Source organism: Heterodontus francisci, chromosome 13 (assembly GCF_036365525.1).
Source record: "Heterodontus francisci isolate sHetFra1 chromosome 13, sHetFra1.hap1, whole genome shotgun sequence".
In the NCBI taxonomy this organism is placed as follows: domain Eukaryota; kingdom Metazoa; phylum Chordata; class Chondrichthyes; order Heterodontiformes; family Heterodontidae; genus Heterodontus; species Heterodontus francisci.
Window position 1 is genome coordinate 814,962 of NC_090383.1, and position 15,063 is coordinate 830,024.

The 15,063-nt window shown below is 43.8% G+C and overlaps 1 protein-coding gene across 7 annotated transcripts in view; it reads right to left on the reverse strand.

Annotated features, from left to right (window-relative positions):
- LOC137376165 (utrophin-like) overlaps positions 1-15,063 on the reverse strand; it is a 904,611-nt gene that overhangs the window by 746,772 nt on the left and 142,776 nt on the right. For all 7 annotated transcript variants that reach the window (XM_068044198.1, XM_068044197.1, XM_068044199.1 and 4 more), the window contains 3 exons: positions 11,494-11,609; positions 7,206-7,369; positions 4,759-4,962 (listed from right to left, as the gene is read on the reverse strand). In XM_068044198.1, the coding sequence (XP_067900299.1) occupies positions 4,759-4,962; positions 7,206-7,369; positions 11,494-11,609 (484 nt within the window). The remainder of the gene's footprint in view (positions 1-4,758; positions 4,963-7,205; positions 7,370-11,493; positions 11,610-15,063) is intronic.

The following is a 15,063-nucleotide window of genomic DNA, read 5'->3' on the forward strand; positions in this document are numbered from 1 at the left end:
GAGAGGATTATTTGGGACAGGATTTACTCCCATTTGGAAACAAACAAACTTATTAGCGAGAGACAGCATGGTTTTGTGAAGGGGAGATCGTGTCTTACTAATTTGATTGAGTTTTTTGAGGAAGTGACAAAGACGATTGATGAAGGAAGGGCAGTGGATGTTATCTATATGGACTTCAGTAAAGCCTTTGACAAGGTCCCGCATGGCAGACTGGTACAAAAGGTGAAGTCACACGGGATCAGAGGTGAGCTGGCAAGATGGATACAGAACTGGCTCGGTCATAGAAGACAGAGGGTATCAGTGGATGGGTGTTTTTCTGAATGGAGGGATGTGACTAGTGGTGTTCCGCAGGGATCAGTGCTGGGACCTTTGCTGTTTGTAGTATATATAAATGATTTGGAGGAAAATGTAGCTGGTCTGATTAGTAAGTTTGCGGACGACACAAAGATTGGTGAAGTTGCGGATAATGATGAGGATTGTCAGAGGATACAGCAGGATTTAGATCGGTTGGAGACTTGGGTGGAGAAATGGCAGATGGAGTTTAATCCGGACAAATGTGAGGTAATGCATTTTGGAAGGTCTAATGCAGGTGGGAAGTATACAGTAAATGGCAGAACCCTTAGGAGTATTGACAGGCAGAGAGATCTGGGCGTACAGGTCCACAGGTCACTGAAAGTGGCAACACAGGTGGATAAGGTAGTCAAGAAGGCATACAGCATGCTTGCCTTCATCGGTCGGGGCATACAGTATAAAAATTGGCAAGTCATGTTGCAGCTGTACAGAACTTTAGTTAGGCCACACTTAGAATATTGCGTGCAATTCTGGTCGCCACACTACCAGGAGGACGTGGAGGCTTTGGAGAGGGTACAGAAGAGGTTTACCAGGATGTTGCCTGGTCTGGAGGGCATTAGCTATGAGGAGAGGTTGGAAAAACTTGGATTGTTTTCACTGGAACAACGGAGGTGGAGGGGCGACATGATAGAGGTTTACAAAGTTATGAGCGGCATGGACAGAGTGGATAGTCAGAAGCTTTTTCCCAGGGTGGAAGAGTCAGTTACTAGGGGACATAGGTTTAAGGTGCGAGGGGCAAAGTTTAGAGGGGATGTGCGAGGAAAGTTTTTTTACACAGAGGGTGGTGAGTGCCTGGAACTTGCTGCCAGGGGAGGTGGTGGAAGCAGATACGATAGCGACGTTTAAGAGACATCTTGACAAATACATGAATAGGAAGGGAATCGAGAGATATGGGCACCGGAAGTGCAGAAGGTGTTAGTTTAGGCAGGCATCAAGATCGGCGCAGGCTTGGAGGGCCGAATGGCCTGTCCCTGTGCTGTACTGTTCTTTGTCGCTGGGTCAAAATCCTGGAACTCCCTTAACAGCACTGTGGCTATACCTACCCCAAATGGACTGCAGCAGTTCAAGAAGGCAGCTCACCACCACCTTCAATTAGGGATGGGCAATAAATGCTGGCCTGGCCAGTGTCGCCCACATCCCATGAATGAATAATAAAAAAAAACTGGGATATATTACTCTCGGTCTTTATCCAAGTCATTAATATAGATTGTAAATAGCTGAGGCCCCAGCAATGATCCTTACAGCACTCCACTGGTTACAGCCTGCCAACTTGAAAATGCACCTTTTATCCTTACACTCTGCTTCCTGTCCGTTAACCAATCCTCTATCCATGCTAATATATTACCCTCAACTCCATGAGCCCTTATCTTGCATATTAACCTTCTGTGTGGCACCTTTTTGAATGCCTGTTTGAAATCCAAAAATATTACATCGACTGGCTCTGCTTTATCTATCCTCCAAGTTACATGCTCAAAAGCCTCAAATAGATTTGTCAAACACGATTTCCCTTTCGTAAAACCATGTTGACTGTCTGATCAAATTATGATTTTCTAAGTGCATTAAGACTTCTTTAATAGATTCCAGAATTTTCCTGATGACTGATGTCAGGCTAATTGGCCTGTAGTTCCCTGCTTGCTCCTTCAATCCTTTCTTGAATAATGGTGTTACATTTGCTAACTTTCAATCCAGTGGCACTGTTTTCTAGAATCTAGGAAATTTTGCATCATCATAACCAGTGCATCCACTATCTCTGCAGCTACCTCTCATCATAGAACAGTTACAGCACAGGAGGAGGCCATTCAGTGCCTGTGCCGACTCTCTAAGAGTAACTCACGTAATCCCACTCCCCTGCCTTTTCACTGCAGCCCTGCAAATTTCTTCTCTTCAGATAATTATCCAATTCTCTTTTGAAGGTCTCAACTGAATCTGTCTCCACCCCACTCTCAGGCAGTGCATTCCAGATCTCAGCCACGCGCTGCATTAAAAAAAATTTCATGTCACCATTGCTTCTTTTGCCAATTACCTTAAATCGGTGTCCTCTGGTTCTGGATTCTTCCAGCAATGGGAACAGTTTCTCTCTATCTACTCTGTCCAGACCCCTCACAATTTTGAACACCTCCATCAAATCTCCACTCAATCTTCTCTTCTCCAAGGAGAACAGCCTCAGCTTCTCCAATCTATCCACGTAACTGAACTTCCTCATTCCTGGAGCCATTCTTGTGAATTTTTTCTGCACCCTCTCTAATGCCTTCACATCTTTGTGTCCAGAACTAGACACAATATTCCAGTTGAGACCGAACCAGGGTTTTCTAAAGGATCAAAGTACAAGAACAAGGAAACTATATGCCCCTAATTATAAAGGATTAAGCGCTTTCTCAATCTGTCCTGTCACCTTCAATGATTTGTGCAAATATACCCCCAGGTCCCTCTGCACCTGCACCCCTTTCAGAATTGTACCCTCTTATATTGCCTCTCCTCGTTCTTCCTGCCAAAATGAATCACTTCACACTTCTCTGCATTAAATTTCATCTATCACGTGTCTGTCCATTTCAACATCCTGTCTATAACCTCTTGAAGTTTATCACTATCCTCCTCACAGCTCACAACACTTCCAAGCTTTGTGTCATCCGCAAACTTTGAAATTGTGCCCTGTACACCCAAGTCTAAGTCATTAATATATATCAAGAAAAGCAGGGGTCATAACACCAACCCCTGGGGAACACTACTGTATACTTTCACCCAATCCAAAAACAACAGTTCACAACTACTCTCGGTTTCCTGTCACTCAGCCAATTCCATATCCATGCTGCTGCTGTCACTTTTAATTATACTCTAGGGTATAGTCCATCAGGTCCTGGGCATTTGTTGTCTTTAGTCCCTTAAATTTCTCCAAGACTTTTTCTCTGCTATTAATTACCTTAGGTTCTTCACTCTTCGCAACCATCTTCAGCCAGAAGTGCCAAATGAATGATGCATCTTGGCCTCCAGCACCACAGATGCCAGTCTTCAGCCAATCCGATTCACTCCACATAGCAAGAAACGCTTGAAAGCACTGGACACTGCAAAGCCTATGGGTCCTGACAACATCCCGGAGGTAGTACTGAAGACTTGTGTTGCAGAACTAACCGCGCCCCAAGCCAAGCTGTTCCAGTATAGCTACAACATTGACATCTACCTGACAATATGGAAAATTGTCCAGGGATATCCTATCCACAAAAAGCAGGACAAATCCAATCTGACCAATTACCGCCCCATCAGTCTACTCTCAATCGTTAGCAAAATGATGGAAGGGGTCATCGACAGTGTTACCAAGTGCCACTTAAATAACCTGCTCACCAATGCTGAGTTTCTGCTCTGCAAGGGCCACTCAGCTCCTGACCTCATTACAGCCTTGGTCCAAACATGGACAAAAGAGCTGAACTCAGAGGTGAGGTGTGAGTGATTGTCCTGGATATTAAGGCAGCATTTGACAGAGTGTGGCATCAAGGAGCCCTAGCCAAACTGAAGTCAATGCGAATCAACAAGCACAAAGGAAGATGGCTGTGGTTGTTGGAGATCAATCATCTCAGCCTCAGGACATCAATGCAGGAGTTTTTTCAGGGTAGTGTCCTCGGCCCAACCACCTTCAGCTGCTTCATCAATGACCTTCCCTCCATCATAAGGTCAGAAGTGGGGATATTCGCTGATGATTGCACAATGTTCAGTAGTATTCTCAATTCCTCAGATAATGAAGCAGATTGTATCCATTTGCAACAAGACCTGGACAACATCCAGGCTTGGACTGATAAGTGGCAAGTAACATTCACACCACACAAGTGCCAGGCAATGACCATCTCCAATAAGAGAGTATTTAACCATCTCCATTTGGCATTCAACAGCATTACCAATGCTGAATCGCCCACTATCAACATCCTGGGGGTTACCATTGACCAAAAACTGAACTGGAGAAGCAACATAAATACTGTGGCGACAAGAGCAGGTCAGAGATTGGGAAATCTGTGGCAAGTAACTCACCTTCTGACTCCCAAAGCCTGTCCACCATCTACAAGGCACAAGTCAGGAGTGTGATGGAATACTCTCCACTCACCTGGATGGGTGCAGCTCCAACAACACTCAAGAAGCTCGACACCATCCAGAACTAAGCAGCCCACTTGACAGGCACCCCATCCACCATCTTAAACATTCAGTCCCTCCACCACCGACACAGTGGCAGCAGTGTGTACCATATAAAACCTCCATTCACCTGACACCGCGCCCCCCCTCTCTTTTAGTTAATGGTCTATCCACAGCCCTAGTTATAATTAATGCTAACTGCAATTTATTTTACTTCTCACAAAGATGTAGCTATCTTAGAGTGCAAGACCAAAGCCTGACAGTTCCCGATACATATGCAGTATCTTTACATACCTCATGGATGTGAAACTGCTCCTTCACCTCCTCGACATCAGAGGAGATATCACCTTGCATCTGAAGAGTGTCCTCAGCTGACAATAACCACGTTAGAACCTCCTCCAGTACTGCCTGGTAACTGTCCAAGTCCACGTCCATCTCAGTCACTGTGCTGGGAGTTTCAGCCCGAGAACTCAGTGACTCCTTCTCTGAGGTCACATTCTAACAGAATAGAAAAAGAATCTTTTTTATGCTGATGGTTATTCATTTGTAAGTTAAGAACTTTCGAACATCTAAATGATCAAGTAAGTTTCAACTAGCCCAGAGGTTGTTCCAGACAGGGGCTTCAAGCCCTTTGTCTTTGTGTACTGTACAGGTATGTACCATACTGCTTAAAGGCCTGCAAATAATCTGCATATATCTCAAGTCACTGACACGAAGAGATTCCACATATGAACATACAAATTAGGAGCAGGAATAGACCATTCTGCCCCTCAAGCCTGTTCTGCCATTTGATGAGACCATGGCTGATCTGATTGGGGCCTCAACTCTACTTTCCTGTCTATGCCCTACCTTTGACTCCCTTGTCAATCAAGTATCGAACCAGCTCAGCCTTAAAAATATTCAATGAACCTGCCTCCACTGCTCTCTGGGCAAGGGAATGCAACAGACTAACAACCCTCAGAGAAAATAAATTTCTCATCTTCGTCTTAAATGGGAGACCCCTTATTTTTATTTTTAAATTTTGTCCCCTAGTTCTAGTCTCGCCTATAAGGGAAACATCCTCTCAGCATCCACCCTGTCAAGTCCCCTCAGGATTGTATATGTTTCAATAAGATTCTGGTGCACTAATTTAGAATTAATACACAGCAGTAAGTATAGCCCTTTCCAAACCTTGAGTATCTCAAAATTCAAATAGGGCAAAGAAACAATCAGCAGTACAATTGAGTTGTCTGGGCCTCATGGGCTAGACAGCTATAGCTCAGGAGCCACGCAAGATCCAAAGGCTGCAGTTTGGACACCCATTTTAAAGCTTTTTGCTTAATAAAGGCTCACCAACTCCTACCTTCTATGGTTAAAGCTGAAGTGCTATAACCAATTACAATTAGTAATCTGTCTAATACAGTATCCATCAGGACCAACATTTATAATTTACGTAAGATTAATAATACTGCATCTTAATGCAAAAATAATCAGCAGCAGTATGGCCATCACCATCCTTATATTACTCAGGAATGCCTCAGTCACTTGCATCTCTCTATGAGGACCACATAAATAGCAAAAAAAAGTTACAAGAAACAAAAAAGATTTTCCAGTCTATAATCTGCACTGTAGATGTTCAGCAATATTGTACACCTGCCTCAGAGCTATGCCCAACAACAGGGTACTAGCAGAATCAGCCCAATAATGTTGTGGATAGTGCCGAAGGATGTTGTAGGGTACAGAGGGACATAGATAGGCTGCAGAGCTGGGCTGAGAGATGGCAAATGGAGTTTAATGCGGAAAAGTGTGAGGTGATTCACTTTGGAAGGAGTAACAGGAATGCAGAGTACTGGGCTAATGGGAAGATTCTTGGTAGTGTAGATGAACAGAGAGATCTTGGTGTCCAGGTACATAAATCCCTGAAAGTTGCTACCCAGGTTAATAGGGCTGTTAAGAAGGCACATGGTGTGTTAGCTTTTATTAGTAGGGGGATCGAGTTTCGGAGCCACGAGGTCATGCTGCAGCTGTACAAAACTCTGGTGAGACCGCACCTGGAGTATTGCGTGCAGTTCTGGTCACCGCATGATAGGAAGGATGTGGAAGCTTTGGAAAGGGTGCAGAGGAGATTTACTAGGATGTTGCCTGGTATGGAGGGAAGGTCTTACGAGGAAAGGCTGAGGGACTTGAGGTTGTTTTCGTTGGAGAGGAGGAGGAGGAGAGGTGACTTAATAGAGACATATAAGATAATCAGAGGGTTAGATAGGGTGGATAGTGAGAGTCTTTTTCCTCGGATGGTGATGGCAAACACGAGGGGACATAGCTTTAAGTTGAGGGGTGATAGATATAGGACAGATGTCAGAGGTAGTTTCTTTACACAGAGAGTAGTAGGGGCGTGGAACGCCCTGCCTGCAACAGTAGTAGACTCTCCAACTTTAAGGGCATTTAAGTGGTCATTGGATAGACATATGGATGAAAATGGAATAGTGTAGGTCAGATGGTTTCACAGGTCGGCGCAACATCGAGGGCCTGTACTGCGCTGTAATGTTCTAATTCTAATGTGGAACCAGTATTCCAGTTGAGTAATTTGCTATAATAAAAACAAGAAATGCTGGAACCACTCAGCAGGTCTGGCAGCATCTGTGAAAAGAGAAGCAGAGTTAACGTTTCGGGTCAGTGACCCTTCTTCGTAATTTGCTAACCTCACCCCAGAACTCACACTGCAGTATACTTCACTAGCTAAGTGATAACAGGCAGTTCCATACCAGTTGACGGGAGAAAGGACTCTCTACACTTTCAACTTTGTATTGCCTCGGCAGAGTCTCCACTTCAAGGATGTCCTCCATAGTGACTTGTTGAGGGAGCACCTCAAATAAAGACGTTACGTACATGATGATGGATTTCTTGTCAGGCAGGGTAACAGCAATATCTGCATAAAAATAGCATAAATCAGAAATGGAGATCTAGACAAACACAAGTGTAAAATTGAAATGTACACTTTATTCAAGCCGAGAATGATGTTCATAGGGACCAGAACCGCGTCAGAAATTCAGTATTCTGCACATGCCCACTAACGTTTTCACCAGACTCTAAAAAGCCACCTTTGAAGAGCTGTACAAAGTGCACTAAACTGAGGGAGTAGTGACTTCAAATGCACAGAGGAGTTTGATTAGTTTCTGTATGTTATCAAGAGATATGCACCAATTTACAGGTTCAAAAGCCCAAATGTGCAACAGTAAAAAGGTGTTTCATAAGCCAATACTAAATCCATTCACCTGAACTATACAATTTTGCAAATCCATTCTTGAACCAATGGATCCTGCATTCAAATCAGCACACAGCTGAAGACAGATTTGCTCAATACAAGCGACACTTGTACTGTCAAAATCAATTCCTTTCCCCAACATTGTGAAGTTTATCAAAATACAATGTGTAAAGAAAGGACAGCGTTAGAATACCAATAAATTAAAAACATTAGTTTAAAAATGCCCATTTTCAATGGCAATGTAGCTCTTTATATAGCTATTTCATGAAGTGAATTATACAATGACAGTTGTCAATCAAATGGCCCTTTGAGAAGATAGATACTGTTTCAGTTAAATATAAGGCAAGGTCAATACAAAATACATCATGCATCACTCTTTATCTCAATCTCTAACCTAAGACAATGCAAAATAATGAAGCAGTCCGTACCTGCATGCAGAAAGACCTGGACAACATTCCGGCTTGGGCTTATAAGTGACAAGTAACATGCACAATAAAGCCTGGCCCGGGTATAAAATTAAAACCCGACCCAGGCCCGAGTCCTTTAATTTTTTCTCATGCCCGACCCAACCCAAAAATATCAAACATATTAATGAAACATTAAAAAATCATAGATTAAAAAGAAAATAATACAAAACAAAACCGTACAGTCCAGCCCAACCCAATCCGAGCCCGAATGCTAGACGGAGAATATAGACCCAACCCGAACCCAATACACATAGTCGGGTTTGGTCGGGGTCAGTTCGGGTCGGGTAGCCAGGCTTTAATGCACACCGCACAAGAGCGTGTCTAGCCAACTCCCTTGACATTTAATGGCATACCATCACCAAATCCCCCACAAACAGCATCCTGGGGGTTACCATTGACCAGAAACTCAAGTGGGCCAGTCACATAAAAACTGTGGCTACAAGAGCAGGTCAGAGGCTAGGTACTCAACAGCAAGTGACTTGCCTCCCGACTCTCCAAAGCCTTTCACAGAATCACAGAATTGTTACAGCACAGGAGGCGGCCATTTGGCCCATCGTGTCTGCACCAGCTCTCTAAGAGAGCAATTCACTTAGTGCCATTCCTCCACCTTCTTCCCATGACCCTGCACATTCTTCCTTTTCATATTTCCCATTTGAATGCCTCGATTGAAACTGCCTCCACCACACTCTCTGGCAGTGCATTTCAGATCCTAACCACTCACTGCGTATAAGTTTTTCCTCATGTCGCTATTGCTTCTTTTGCCAATTACCATAAATCAGTGCCCTCTCGTTATTGATCCTTTCACAAGTAGAAACAGTTTTTCCCCAACTACACTGTCTAGACCCCTCATGATTTTGAATACCTCTATCAAATTTCCCTTTTGCCTTCTCTTCCCCAAGGAAATCAGCCCAACTTCTCCAATTTATCTTCATAAATGAAGTTCCTCATCCCTGGTACCATTCTCGTGAATCTTTTCCATCATCTACAAGGCATAAGTTAGGAGTGTGATGGAATACTCGACAATTGCCTAGATAAGCGCAGCTCTCAAGAAGCTCGGCACCATCTTGGAAAAAGCACCTGGCTTGATTCGCACCCCATCCACCACATTAAACATTCACTTCTTCCACTACCAGTGCACCGTGGCTACGATGTGTACCATCTACAAGATGCACTGCAGCTACTCACCAGTACCTTCCTAACCTCTGGCCTCTACCATCTAGAAGGACAAGGGCAGCAGGCGCATGAGAACACCATGATCACACTCCAGGTCGCACACCATGCTGACTTGGAAATAGATCATTGTTGCTGGGGCAAAATCCTGGAACTCACCACCAAACAGCACTATGGGAGTAGCTTCATCACTCAAACTGCAGCAGCTCACCATCACCTCCTCAAGGGCATTTATGGATGGGCAACAAATGCTGGCCTTGCCAGCAACGCCACATCCTATGAACAGATTTAAAGAAAAACACAATGTAAATTAAATTGCTCAAGACTGAAAACAATTAGTCAAGCATCTGGAATAACAAATTTAGGGAATTACCAAGAATGACTAAACTCACCATACAAACATACGAGCATACGAATTAGGAGAAGTAGGCCACTCGGCCCCTCGAGTTCTATTAGCTTTCCTAATTACATGCTGTACCTGCAGATTAACCTTTTGCGATTCATCCACTAGGAGACCCAGATCACACTGCATCTCAGAGCTCTGCAATCTCTCACCATTTAGATAATATGCTTATTTTTTACTCTTCCTGCCAAAGTGGACAATTACACATTTTTCCACATTACACTCCATTTGCCAGGTCTTTGCCCACTCACTTAACCTATCTATATCCCTTTGTAGCCTCCTTATGTCCTCTTCACAAGTTTCTTTCCTATCTTTGTGTCATCAGCAAATGGATGCATTTAATCACTATGACAGTTTGTGCCTCAACTGTCTGACCTTACATTGCCATTTCAGAGTTGCAAGAAGCCATGAAATTGAAGGTATTCAATACAAATAATTTTAGCCTTCATGAGAGAATTACTTCGCCTTGAGTAATCTTCTCAAAAACCGCAGTGCATAGCATGTAAACAACGTTGGATTCGCACGAATTGGCACCTATTTTGTAGTAATGAAACCTCCAAATTAATAGTGGTACCGTTTATAAACGCAATCCAAACATTGTCGCTAAATGTGGACTTAATAGCCCAGCAAAAAAAAATGACTTCCCTATATTTGAACATAAACTGAAATAGACAAGAAAGCAAAGAGAACACCATAACTGCCATGCAAAGTCTCAATGCTTTTCAAAAAAAATTACCAAACTAAATCCAACAGCTTTCAATGAATAAATTAAGACTGTGTTTAAACAATAGCATCTGGTCAATGAGGATTATTCCAGGAGCAGGCTTCAGACAAGAGCTCCCTTTGGCCAGCACTATAAATGCATGGGAAATTAAGCACACTCAAGAGCTCACTGTAACCAATCTAGGCCACTTAAACTGTTCAAAGTACATCTTGCTGATTATTAGAAAGTTTATTTTTGCCAACACCTTAAATTTATATAGCACTTTTAAAATAACAAAATGTCCCAAGGCACTTCACTGGAGCATTATAAAATGAATTGAGACACCGAGCCACATATTAGGTCAGATGACCAAGTCAAATATTAGTTTGAAACGCGTAAACAAAAAGATACAATATTAGAGACAGCAATTCATGGGTATGCCTCAACCTAGTGCACTGCATTTACTGCCCCAGCCACCATATCACTGCACTGGGGAGACCAAAGGAAAATTAGGTGACCGCTTCATCGAGCGTCTCCACAAATGTGACCTTGACCTCCCTAGGTTCACTACTTTAAGTCTCCTTGTGAGTGGTATCTCTGGTAGATCACACTCCACTGCCTTTGTATCAATTTTTCCAACCTTACTATAACATTTTTATTTTATCGTGTTCAGTTCTGATGAGGGATGTGCAACAAAACTGAACTACCTTTTCTATGTACAGATCCTGCCCTGCTATTTAATTCTAGCTTTATATCATTGTCTCCTAGGTCATGTACCGACTGTGGCAAATCCACTCCAAGGCCTCTGTTAATGCACTGAGGTGGTACATGGAAGTGCCTCAGTAACTACTTTACGCTATCGCCAACTCTTCTGCCCCTGCCCCAACTCTTCAGCAACAAGGCCAGGATCAGAAACACAGCACAGCAGATGAATAGATACTTTGTGCCACTGCTCAATCTCAACCATTTATATCATTCACAATGAATTCACTGCACTTGTGTAATCTACCTGAGCCAGCCGCTCTGACACCAAACGGCAGCTTACCTTCAGGGTCCAGCAGCTTCTCTATCCCCAGGTGCTTTTTGGCCATGTTAAAAGCGTGCTCCAGGCGTCCCACTGCAGACATCTTAGTAACTTTATCCCAGATGAACAAACCTGGTCTGGAAGAGAGTCATGGTTTTACAACAATGCTAAATCAAAAATCAAGAAACAAAATAATTTAGAGGAATAGTTTCGCAATTGGGGCAAGGCCAATTTTACTAAACTGAGGAGTGATTTAGCAAAAGTGGACTGGAAACAGCTACTCGAAGGTAAATCAGTGTCAGAACAGTGGAAGGCATTCAAAGGGGAGATTCAAGGGGTTCAAGGTAAACATGTTCCCACAAAGAAAAAGGGTGAACCTAACGTGTTATCTCTGACACTTCCCTTCCTCGACTTCTCTGTCTCCATCTCTGGGGATAGGTTGTCTACCAATATCCATTATAAGCCCACTGACTCCCACAGCTACCTCGACTACACTTCTTCACACCCTACCTCCTGTAAGGACTCCATTCCATTCTCCCAGTTTCTCCGTCTCCGACGCATCTGCTCTGATGATGCTACCTTCCATGACGGTGCTTCTGATAGGACCTCCTTTTTCCTCAACCGAGGATTTCCCCCCACTGTGGTTGACAGGGCCCTCAACCGTGTCCGACCCATTCCCCGCACCTCTACCCTCACCCCTTCCCCTCCCTCCCAGAACCGTGACAGGGTTCCCCTTGTCCTCACTTTTCATCCCACCAGCCTCCATATCCAAAGGATCATCCTCCGCCATTTTCGCCACCTCCAGCGTGATGCCACTACCAGTCGCATCTTCCCCTCCCTTCCCCTGTCAGCATTCCGAAGGGATCGTTCCCTCCGCGACACCCTGGTCCACTCCTCCATTACCCCCACCACCTCGTCCCCGTCCCAGGGCACCTTCCCTTGCAATCGCAGGAGGTGTAATACCTGCCCATTTACCTCCTCTCTCCTCACTATCCCAGGCCCCAAACACTCCTTTCAGGTGAAGCAGCGATTTACTTGTACTTCTTTCAATGTAGTATACTGTATTCGCTGCTCACAGTGTGGTCTCCTCTACATTGGGGAGACCAAGCGCAGACTGGGTGACCGCTTTGCGGAACATCTCCGCTCAGTCCGCAAGCAGGACCCTGAGCTTCCGGTTGCTTGCCATTTCAACACTCCCCCCTGCTCTCATGCTCACATCTCTGTCCTGGGATTGCTGCAGTGTTCCAGTGAACATCAACGCAAGCTCGAGGAACAGCATCTCATCTACCGATTAGGCACACTACAGCCTGCCGGACTGAACATTGAGTTCAATAATTTCAGAGCATGACAGCCCCCCACTTTACTTTCATTTTTAGTCATTTTTAGTTATTTTTTCTTCCTTTTTTTTTACATTCCTTTTTACATTTTTTACAATCTTTTTTTGCATTTATTTCATTTCATCTTAGTCTCACCCACTGTTTTTTTCAGGTTGTTTTTCTTCAGGTTTGCACTTGCTGCTGTTCAATATTCAGTATATTCACACCTAATCTGTACTAATGCTTTGTCTTTCAACACACCATTAACATATTGTTTGCCTTTGCTCCGTGACCTTTTGGTCAGCTATGTGGCCTGGTCCAATCTGCACCTTCTCCTTTGTTATCTCTTGCCCAACCCCCACCTCACTTGTTTATAATCTGTGACTTTTCTAATAATTGTCAGTTCCGAAGAAGGGTCATTGACCCGAAACGTTAACTCTGCTTCTCTTTCCACAGATGCTGCCAGACCTGCTGAGTGAATCCAGCATTTCTTGTTTTTGTTTCAGATTTCCAGCATCCGCAGTATTTTGCTTTTAATTAAGAAAAAGGGTGAGTCGGCCAAATCTAGAGGCCCATGGATGTCAAGACGCCTACAGGGTAAGATAAGGCAGAAAAGGAAAGCTTATGTCCGACACGGAGAACGGAATACTACAGAAAGCTGAGAGGCGTATAGAAAGTGGAGGGGTGAAGTCAAAAAGGAAATTAGGAAAGCAAACAGAGGGCATGGAAGAATATTGGCAAGCAAAATCAAGGTGAACCCAAAGATGTTATATCAATACATGAAGAGTAAGAGGATAACTAAGGAGAGAGTAGGGTCCATAAAAGACCAAAAAGGTAACCTATGTGTAGGAGCGGAAGATATTGGTATGGCTCTTAATGAATACTTTGCGTCTGTCTTCACAAAAGAGGGGGATGATGCAGATATTGTAGTTAAGGAGGAAGAATGTAAAGTATTGGATGTGATAAACATAGGGAGAGAGGAAGTATTAATGGGATTAGTATCCTTGAAAGTTGATAAATCACCAGGGCCAGATGAAATGTATCTTAGGCTGTTAAAAGAAGCAAGAGAGGAAATGGCGGAGGGTCTGACCATCATTTTCCAGTCCTCACTAGATACAGGTGTGGTGCCGGAGGATTGGAGATTTGCTAACATTGTACCTCTGTTTAAGACGGGAGTGAAGGATAGACTGAATAATTACAGGCCGGTCAGTCTAACCTCAGTAATGGGAAAATTATTAGAATCTATTCTGAGAGACAAGATAAACGGTCACTTACAAAGGCACAGGTTAATCAAGGATAGTCAGCATGGATTTATTAAGGGAAGATCTTGTTTGACCAACTTGATCGAATTTTTTGAAGTAACGAGGAAGATAGATGAGGGTAGTGCAGTTGCTGTGGTCTACATGGATTTTAGCAAGGCTTTTGACAAGGTCCCACATAGCAGACTGGTTAAAAAAATAAAATCCCATGGGATCCAGGGAAATGCAGCAAGGTGGATACAAAATTGGCTCAGTGGCAGGAAACAAAGAGTAAGTGTTGACAGCTGTTTTAGCAACTGGAGGGCTGTTTCCAGTGGCATTATGCAGGCATCAGTACTGGGTCCCCTGCTTTTTGTGGCATATATTAACGATTTGGATGCAAATGTAGGGGGCATGATCAAGAAGTTTGCAAACGACACAAAGATTGGCCGTGTGGTAGACAGCGAGGAGGATAGTGGTAGACAGCGAGGAGGATAGCTGTAGGCTGCAGGAAGATATTGATGGTCTGGTCAGATGGGCAGAAAAGTGGCAAATGGAATTCAACCTGCAGTAGTTTAAGGTGATGCATTTGGGACGTCAAACAAGGCAAAGGAATACACAATTAATGGGAAAATACTGAGAGGTGTAGAGGAAGTGAGGGACCGTGCAGTAAATGTCCACAGATCCCTGAAGGTAGGAGAGGTCAATAAGGTGGTTAAGGCAGCATATGGAATCCTTTCCTTTATTAGCCGAGATATAGAATACAAGAGCAGGGAGGTTATGCTGGAACTGTATAACTAATTGGTTAGGCCACAACTTGAGTACTGTGTGCCGTTCTGGTCACCTCATTATAGAAAGGATGTAATTGCACTAGAGAGGGTACAGAGGAGATATACGAGGATGTTGCCAGGACTGGAAAATTGTAGCTATAGGGAAAGATTGGATAGGCTGGGGTTGTTCTCCTTGGAACAGAGAAAGCTGAGGGGAGATCTGATTGAAATGTACAAAATTTTGAGGGGCCTGGATAGAGTGGAGGT